General features: G+C 37.8%; 1 protein-coding gene across 1 annotated transcript; it reads left to right on the forward strand.

The window, feature by feature from the left end:
* The first annotated feature begins 1,379 nt into the window (after window positions 1–1,379).
* Window positions 1,380–4,645, forward strand: zbed4l1 (zinc finger BED-type containing 4-like 1). Its single transcript, XM_001340680.10, has 3 exons — window positions 1,380–1,750; window positions 2,063–2,736; window positions 2,890–4,645. The coding sequence occupies exons 1-3, from the start codon at window positions 1,559–1,561 to the stop codon at window positions 3,974–3,976; spliced, it is 1,953 nt and encodes a 650-aa protein (XP_001340716.5). The 5' UTR covers window positions 1,380–1,558; the 3' UTR covers window positions 3,977–4,645.
* Window positions 4,646–9,695: the final 5,050 nt, after the last annotated feature.

Below are 9,695 nucleotides of genomic sequence, written 5' to 3' on the forward strand. Positions count from 1 at the left end.
CCTATAGCGCATGTCTTTTGGACTGTATAGGGGAAACCAGAGCACCCATAGTAAATCCATGCGAACAGGGGGAGAACATGCAAACTCCACACAAAAATGCCAACTGGCCGAGCCGGGACTAGATTCAGTGACCTTCTTGCTGTGAGGTGACAGTGCTGACTACTGAGCCACGGTGTCGCCCATTGTTTCATGTTCAAACGACTTAAATTCATAAAATGATTCATTAATTAATTAAATTGGGTCAACATGAAGGAACAGCGTGGAAGCATGTTTTGCAGTGTATAACTTTTATGTTCAGACATGTCTAGACAAATATGCTCTAAATCCCAAACTGTTTCAGTCCTCAGATAGCTTGTACAGACGTGGAACAGTGTTTCTTTAGCATGTGAAAAATATTTGCAGTCACAAAACATTACATCTTACTTAGAGATTACAGTAGGAAGGACAGCCAGTCGCTTTAAAAGTAGGAACAGAATGTAGCTTTGCTGGAATATGAAATAAAAAATGAAACAAAAAAAAAAAATCTATTGCACAGCCCTAGTCATTATATCACCTTTATAGTGCAAGTAGTCTCCTAGTGGTTCAGGGACTCTACGCAGCTTGAGTACTGTGTGTATATGAGAAACTAGTCTAGCTATTTGTAAGAAGTTGCATGTATTAAAAATACATTTTTATTGTCAATGTATGAACAGCTTGTAACATGAAAAGCTTTCTCTGACGTTCAAGGATGTCTATGAAAACCAGATAAATTTTATGTTAATGACTTGGGAGGTTTTTGCAGAGAAAATCAAAAGCATGCGATGTTTACACATTTTCCCGAGAGCCTCTCTTCTGCTCTGACACATGAAAGCCTAGACAATGTTCAAAATAATGCCAAAAAGTAATGTCAATGTGACAAAATAAGAAAAGAAAACTCAAATGATGGTCTCATATTGGCATTTCTGCTGTAAATGGTGCATTGTTACTGCTGTAACAATAATAACAGTGTCATTTTCATTAACTCATCTGCTGACATGATGCTGATGAGCTGCGAACTTGTGCAAATATATTCATACTGCTATGATCAGATGCTTTCTCAGCTGTTGTTTTCTCATCACTGGCATGATTACTGGTCATGTGTTATACAGTGTTAATTTCGTTGACGAAGACTATGACGAAAATTATTCGTCAACGAACATTTTTTACAGACGAAAACTAAATAAAAACTAAATAAAAAGTCAGATACGATGACGAAGACGATGACGAAATTTAACTGACACTTTAGTCAACGAATAAAAACGAGAGGAAAATGTTGGGGCGGGACGAATGGAGAAGAGATCCAATAAGAACTACCCTTTTGTGGGGAAACCCAATCAGAGCGAATCTTTTGAGGGCAGGTTGATCTTGGCAAAGCCATTTTCAAAACAAAAGCCGCGGTTTTCAAGTTATGATGACGTTTGTTATACATTATATTTAGTTACACATTATACTCGGTTACAAAGCGTTGGTTAATTTAAGTTGACTTTTCTCGTTAGCAACACGCTAAAGTTTTGTTCACTCGGTCCGAGCGCAGCGTCTCATGAACAGACAGACAGAAATGTCAGAGCTTGGTCTAGGACGAAAACGAAGAATTGACATCTGGTCAAACTTCACATATGACAACAAGGACAACAAGAGCGTCTGTAAACCATGTGGAGTAAAAATCGCTGGGAAAAACACCACCAACTTGAAGCGACATTTACAGACGGCTCATCCAGAAATCCACACCAAGGTAAGCATAAACGCTAACGTTAAGGTTATCCTATAAGATAAACCACCGTGATTCTGCTAAACTTGGAATAAAATTGAAGCCAAAGGAAATTAACTTTGAATAGTATTGATTAAACGAATTGTCTCGCTGAATTAATTAATATAAATATGTGTACTATTATAATAGATGTTGTGGTGTTATATATGACTCGACAAAAGGTGTGTGTGTGTGTGTGTGTGTGTGTGTGTGTGTGTGTGTGTGTGTGTGTGTGTGTTATATGGCAAGAAAGAAAAAAATATCTCAACTTTGTATATCATTTATATATCCTCATAGATACAGAAGATGTCTGATGACCATGGGCCAGGTGGAAATAAAGCTAGTGATGCTACTAGTACAACACAGCAGCAGGCCATCTCAGATTTCCTAAGGTCTTCAAAGTACAAGACTGAATCAAAGGAACAACAGACCAAGGAGCAGGCCATAGCTAGATGGATTGGACGGACAGGTTTACCACTCACAACAGTTGAGGATGAGGACTTTGTGCTAATGATGGGGATGATAGATGGGAGACTAACAGTTCCAAAGAAAACTAAAATTAGCAATTTAATTGAAACACAGTATGAACATGAAAGACAGAAGTTCAGAGAGAGTCTGGCTGCTGCCCGGAAAGTATCCATTGGCCTTGACTTGTGGACAAAAAAAGGATTGACAGCCTCATTCCTTGCTATAAGTGCATGCTACTTTTGTGTTGAAAAAAGTAAACCTGCACACATATTGTTGGCCCTTCAACAAGTAGGTCACCCACACACTGCACAGGCTATTAAGGCATGTGTGGACAAATGCATGCAAGAGTGGACCATACCAAAGGAGAAGATCCTGACTGTAATAACGGACAATGGGAGTAACATGGTGGCAGCCTTTAAAAACACCACAGCAGAAGAAACCAGCTCTGAGGACGACTCCCCTGGGTCCACAATCGAGAGTGACTCTGAAATTGATGACCAGCGGTAAGCCATATTTACTTTATTCTTTTTCCTGAGAGTCAATCATCACAAATTATTACTCCCTGCCACACACTAGATATATACAGTATACACATATGCACACCAGCCACTTTATTAGGTTTAGACTTATTTGATTCTCTTTTTTTTTATTGTTAGGTATCGTCATGTCGACATGGAATTGGACCGGACACCATGTGTTGTGCATACCATACAACTGGTGGTCCACATGTTGCAGAAAGAAACAACTGTCAAAAGAGTTCTCGATAAAGCTAGGTCTGTGGTGAAGCTCTTTCGCAAGTCCTCAGTTGCAACACAAAAGTTATTGGACCAATGTGGTGTTATTGTTGTAAATGACTGCCCCACACGCTGGTCAAGCACATTTAACATGATCACACGACTCCTCAAAGTCAAAGATGCAGTCTGTCAAATCTCAAATGACATGGGATGGGACAGTTTGCTTACTAGTGAGTGGCAAAAGCTTTCCTCATTGCATGACCTATTGCTGCCTTTTGCAGAACACACTAAAACTCTTCAGAGTGACACCACATCTATGTCTCTAGTGGTTCCTGCCCTCTTTGATCTGCTTACCCACCTAACTGACTTTGCAGTGAACACTCGGTACAGAGACCTCGCTACTCTTGCAGACAAGATGAGATCAAATCTGAACCAGCGTTTTGCTTGCATCTTGGATACAACTGATGAAAAGTTTTCACCACTTGCAGCAGCTGCCTGCTTTGTTAACCCAACTGTCTGTGAAATCATTGTTAATGTTGATGTTGCTAATGGAAATATCCAGGAACTGCTAAAGCAGGCAGAAGACTATGTAGTCAAATGCACAAAACAGGAGGGCCAGTCTGAAAATGATGAAGAGGAGGTTATTGAGGAACCAGAAGCAGCGCCCTCCTCAAAGCAGCCGGTGTTTAGGTTTCTCTCAAAATGCCGCACCACAAGGCCTAAACAGAAAACCTCCACAAGCAACATCAGGCAGCAGATCATCAAGTACAAGGAAGAACTCTCCCATCCCATCACTGAGGACACAGGAACAGACTTCTGGCTGGGAAAGAGTGACAGTGTTTACCACAGTTTAAAACCTTTTGCATTAGACTTGTTAGCTATGCCCGCTTCTCAAGCTTTTGCAGAGAGGGTATTTAGCATCACAGGTGACCTCACAAGAGGACGGCGCAACAGAGGAAGGGTCACATTGGAGCGAAGTGCTTTCCTTAAAATGAACAGAAACAAATAGAAATATTGTATTCACTATTGCAACATTTCCTGTAGTAGTATACAATTTACACAGGACAGTAACCGCATGAAGAAAATGATGCTAACATAGTTGTATGGTTTTTTTTTTTGTTTGTTTGTTTAATGTGATTTACCTGTATTTTCACTGCTGAGAGAGCAGAGAGGAGTTTTTATTTACTTGAACTTTAAGGACTATTTCTTTGGCATTGCAGCCAATACATCTTTTGTTCTAACTTTAAGAATTGCACTAATTTGTTCTGTTCAAAATCATGTTGATTTTACAGAGTAGCAAGGCATTGTGTCTTAGAAGTTATTTAACTTCTCTTGAGGTACATGGACATTTACAGTAGTGTTTATTTTTTGTATTTAGATACCTTGTGAAGTGGCATTACAACCAGTTATTTTAATTTTTTGAGAATTGCACTTTATATTTCTTTATGCTTTTGATTTTGCAAAGACTGTAAAAGACAGTAAGTTCATTGGTTATCTATTTCAATAATGCTGTACTTTATCTTGAAAGAATGTCATATGCGTTTCATATAATTCCGGGACAATGCATATCTTTTTCAGGGAGCATGTATATTGTTCAGGGAGAGCAGGTCTTGTGGTTATTTTTTGTGAAAAAGACTCATGTTTTTGACATGTAATAAAATGTTTTTATTACAACAATTAGATATGTGCCTGTATTCTATATATGCTTCCATATATTGTATTATACTTACAGTTACATGAATTATGGAGAAAAATCTGCTAATATTTGGTCTACTAAAACTAGACTAAGACTAATAGACTTAAGACTAAACTAAGACTAAAACTCTTATGATATTTAGTCAACTAAACTAGACTAAGACTAAAAGATTTCAGATGACTAAAATAGGACTAAAACTAAATGGTGTATTATTCCAAAGACTAAGACTAAGACTAAATCAGAATTTGCTGTCAAAATTAACACTGGTGTTATAACAGAGAGAAACACATGCAGTATCATGTCAATGTTGAGCTCAGTAGAATAGATGCCATCTGGATATCTGTAATCAAAATATTTTTCTAATCAAACAAACAAAAAAAGAACTTTTCGTAGAGTACATTGCAGCCTTGAATCACATTTAGTTTTTTGCATTAATGTTCATTAACAAGCAAAAAGTTGATGACCGCAGCTCACTTAATGAAGTTTAGATTGCTTGCAGCCGGCCCGCATTATTCAATTTATGGTTCACATTTCAGAAGATATAAGCCACTATAAATACCCTAAGTTCCATATAACTGCTATCTAGTTTTGAAGAACCCCCCCTTCCACCCCTACTCCTCATACTCCAAGATGGGTGGCACGGTGGCCCTGTGGTTAGCACTGTTGCCTCACAGCAAGAACGTCACCAACGTTTCTGTGCGGAGATTACACGTTCTCCCCGTGCTCACATTGGTTTCCCCCAGGTTCCTCGGTTTCCTCTCACTGTCCAAAAACATGCAACCTAAGTTAATTGACTAATCCAAATCGGCACCATAGACATGCTCCTAGTAAGTGGTTAACTCTTAAGAGCAATCACTACCTGTTCATTAGCTACTACAGCAGGGGAGTTCCGAGATCTACCTGAGCTCAAACTCCCCTCTCGCCTTGCAAACCAGCGGGAGCCCCGGGCTCGAGGATCTTATTAGCTCAGGGCTCTCTCCCAGGACAGCTTTATAATCAATCATAAGCTAAGTTTGAACTCTTGAAACAGCCAATGATGTCACTAATAGGTAGGGTTTCTGAAATAAAAAAACATCTTACCTAAAGGTTTTGTCTTGTTTCTAGTCCAAATATATATACAAAATATTAATCATGAAGCGTTATCCAGTCAAGACAATTGTTTAGTTGTTTTTTTAGAAAAATAAAAGCTATAGTTAACATTGAGATTACACTTACAAGCGTTAAATAGATGTGTTAAGAAAAAACATCCAAAAAAATCCATTGTTAATTGTTGATACACTGTAAAAATTGTTGGGTTCCACAAAATTGATTTGTGTTGGGAGAACATAAAGGAGTTAAGTTAGCTTACCAGTTTGCACAAAGTAGATTGATGATAAAATAATTAAGTTCTGTATATAATTTTAATGTATACGAGTGCCGTAAAGGTGTCAGAAAGTTTACCCTGGTGCCATGAAATAAATGTGCTTTATCTGACCCTATTGCTGCGTCTTTAATCTATTAATGAGACCTCTATTAACTACTATTTTTTTATCTGCTGTAACATTTGGACAAAATATGCTCATTCTAATAGTTTAATAAAATGAATTTGATTTTTGGAAATCACCAAGCGACCCCTACCCCCCTTATTTTTCCACGACCCCCACTTTGGGAACCACTGGTGTAATAAACAAAGCTCAATTTCCACCAAATAAAACAGAAGCCAAGAAAACCAGCAAATGATATCATGTCACTTCTCAGACATTCTGCCAAAAGACAAGCACTGATTCAGCGTGTTCAATCAGCAAAGCTCTGACAAATGCCAGCAGACACCAACAGGGTTAACACGCTGATCTGACAAAGAATCTTTTGCTGTCTAGCAGTGCAGTGTGAACTGGCAATCAAAATCAGCATTTTACATTGCTCTCCTGGGGGCAAACAATTAATCCATGCAAGTAAATCCTAAGAAATCCAATCATTTGTCTTTAGTCAAAATATACTGTAAAATGTGCTCTGAAGTGGGATTCTTTTACTATAAAAAATGCTGCGATCCACATAATCTCTTCATGTTGTCTAAACGCGAATAGATTAAGTTAACCTAATGGTTTTTACAAATTTAAGTTGATTAAACATTTAAGCCCAAAGGCCCCCCCCCCCCCAAAAAAAAACAAAAAAAACTCAAGAATTGTGTTGTTTCAGCTCATTTTAAATAAGTACTTTGAACAAGCAGCAAACATAGTTTTGAGTGTTCTCTGATGGCTCTGTGTTGACAGTTTTGCTTTTAACCAGTCCCCTCAAACTGCTAGTTTTTCACCAGTTTCATAAATGCGGCAAGGAGTGCTGAAGTAAAACTCTCCCCTGCATTTAATCTTTCATTTCAGCCAGATATATATCACAACACTGAGGTTGAAGTAGAAACTTTCAGTTCATGCAGACTTTAAGAAGCAAAGTTCACTCAGAAGTCGATGTCAAACCAAGTTTTTGTTGGCACGACTTGAGTCTGTTGTGCAGGAAACTCTTAAGCAACATTCACAGTCAAGAATACCTGATCAAACCAATTCAAACTAATGAAAAATAGTTTTTAACAACTACAGTTGAAGTCAGAATAATAAGCCCCCCTGATGATGTTTAACAGAGCAAAGAAATTTTCAGCTTGTCTGATAATATAGTTTTTTTTTTTCTGAAGAAAGTCTTATTTGTTTTATTTTGGCTAGAATAATAGCATTTTTAGGCCAAAATTATTAGCCCCTTTAAGCTAACTATTTTCAACTGTCTAAAAAACAAACCATGCAATAATTTGCCTAATTACCCTAACCTGCCTAGTAAACCTAATTAACCTAGTTAAACCTTTAAATGTGACTTTAAGCTGTATAGAAGTGTCTTGAAAAATATCTAGTAAAATGTTATTTACTGTCAATGTTATTTATCATGGCAATGACAAAATGAATCAGTTATTAGAAATGAATTATTAAAACTAAATTATTATTATTTTTATTATTAATTAGTAATAGGGGAAAAAAATAATAGAGGGGGCTAATAATTTTGACTTCAACTTTTTGTATGTTACATAACGCCTCAGTTTACTGTAGCTAAAACTTAAGTCATTCAATCATTTTCCTTTGGCTTGGTTTCTTAATTATTAGGGGTCACCACAGCGGAATGAACCACCAATGATTCCGGCATTTGTTTTACACAACGGATGCCCTTCCAGATGCAACCCAGTACTTGGAAACACACATACATTCTAGAATTCACTCATACACCACTGCCAATTAGGTGAATTCAATTCACCTACTGTATACCGGTAGGTGTGTCTTTAGACTGTGGGGGAAACCGGAGCACCCAGAGGAAACCCACATATGGGGGAATATGGGAAGAACATGCAAACTCCACACAGAAACGCCAACTGGTTTAGCCAGGACTTGAACCAGCGACCTTCTTGCTGTGTTTATCCTTTCGCTACAGTTATTACTACAGTATGCTGTAGTATTCATTAACTAAGAGCTGTAAATACTGTAATATATACAATATAATACACTTTACTATAATATGATAAAAAATAGCATTTACTTAAAAATTACTAAAGTATTGTTTCATGTTGACATACAGTATGTTTAGGTATCATGTTGTTCTGACGATGATTTAATTCTGTTAATTCTATGTATTTTTCCATTGGTACTTTAAACATAAAACATTCCCGATGAACTACTGTTCTCTTAGCATGAAGAACATTGTAATAAGCCACTATTTTCCTCCATTAATGACCTTAGAAGGTTTCTATGGATTCTTCTTCATGAAACAAACATTGGCAATAAACATCCTTTTTCAGCATTTATACATTGACCCCATTCACTGCAAATATAAATAAATCCCCCTACATCTACACTATGTTTTGTTATCCCACAAGTTTTTTTATAAATATTTGACCAACATTGAATCTGGATAATGGAATATTCAATTTATTTCATTCCCTCAATAGTTTTGTTCCAGCTATCAGCCAGTCTTTTATCTTGTTATTGCTGTTTTCACAGTGTTCAATACTCGGCCAGTTGCATAAACTGCTATGGCTATAACCCAGCTGTCAATTGCATAAAAAATTGGAGTGGTCAAACTAGCTCTTAAGATAACAGCTGTTCTCCTGATCTCTTGTCAAGATTTACCCCCTCTGTAGCACATTTGTAGTCTTCACCACACGCTAATTCCCTGCACCTCAGTCTCCCCTGCTGTATCTGTGAGTGTCAGAGAGTGCTGACTCTGCGTACAGCGAGGCTCGCATGAACACTGTATTAGACTCACATGAATGTGACTCTTCCAAGCAAGATGGAGGCCAATGAATCAGGCAGTAACGAATCGAACCCTCTGCTAAGAATGGCTGCAATTAACGCCATGGGTGTTTTGTGACCGGAAAAGCCATAAGGATACAACCTGAGGCTGAAGCGGGAAAGGGGATAGGTTTGATTTATGGATATGAGCCCCCTCCCCAGAGAGTTGTAATTCTATAGCAATCGCTGATTGGCTCCTGTACTAGAAGGCGGCCTTTATCGACATATATTGATCGCTGATTGGGCGCTCTACTAGAAGGCGGGGTTTCAATTGCCATATTGAAAGTTACACTTTTTCACATTCAAATGTAAACGAGTGAGATGTCATATGTATTCTATAGGCTTTGTTTAAGGCCATTTGGTGATTTCAGTCATAATACAGTAATGTTATTAATGTTAGTAATGTTATAACATGTTATAACATGCTTCTTCTGCTCTCATCTCTCAGTCATTGCATGTAAAGATCTTCTTGGACACTTCCAAATGGTTTGCTGCATTTCAAGAGTTCACACTATAAGCTGATGATTGATAATAAAGCGTATTTGGCATGCTGTCCTGTGAGAGAGCCCTAAGCTCAGAATATCCTTGAGCCTGGGGCTCTCTCCCGTTTGAAGGGCAAGAGGAGAGTTTGAGCTCAGGTAGGTCTCGAGAACTCCCCTGCTTGTGAGCGTGCTGAGATATATCTGGCTAAGAGTTTCTTTAAGATGCCATTTTAAAGTAGTCAATTTACTTGT

This window comes from Danio rerio, chromosome 3, assembly GCF_049306965.1.
Source record: "Danio rerio strain Tuebingen ecotype United States chromosome 3, GRCz12tu, whole genome shotgun sequence".
In the NCBI taxonomy this organism is placed as follows: domain Eukaryota; kingdom Metazoa; phylum Chordata; class Actinopteri; order Cypriniformes; family Danionidae; genus Danio; species Danio rerio.

Coding starts and splice junctions, on each gene's coding strand:
- zbed4l1 (XM_001340680.10), top strand. CDS start 1,559: ATGAACAGACAGACAGAAATGTCAGAGCTTGGTCTAGGACGAAAACGA. Junction 1,751..2,062: donor ATCCAGAAATCCACACCAAG/GTAAGCATAAAC, acceptor ATATCCTCATAG/ATACAGAAGATGTCTGATGA. Junction 2,737..2,889: donor TCTGAAATTGATGACCAGCG/GTAAGCCATATT, acceptor TTTTATTGTTAG/GTATCGTCATGTCGACATGG.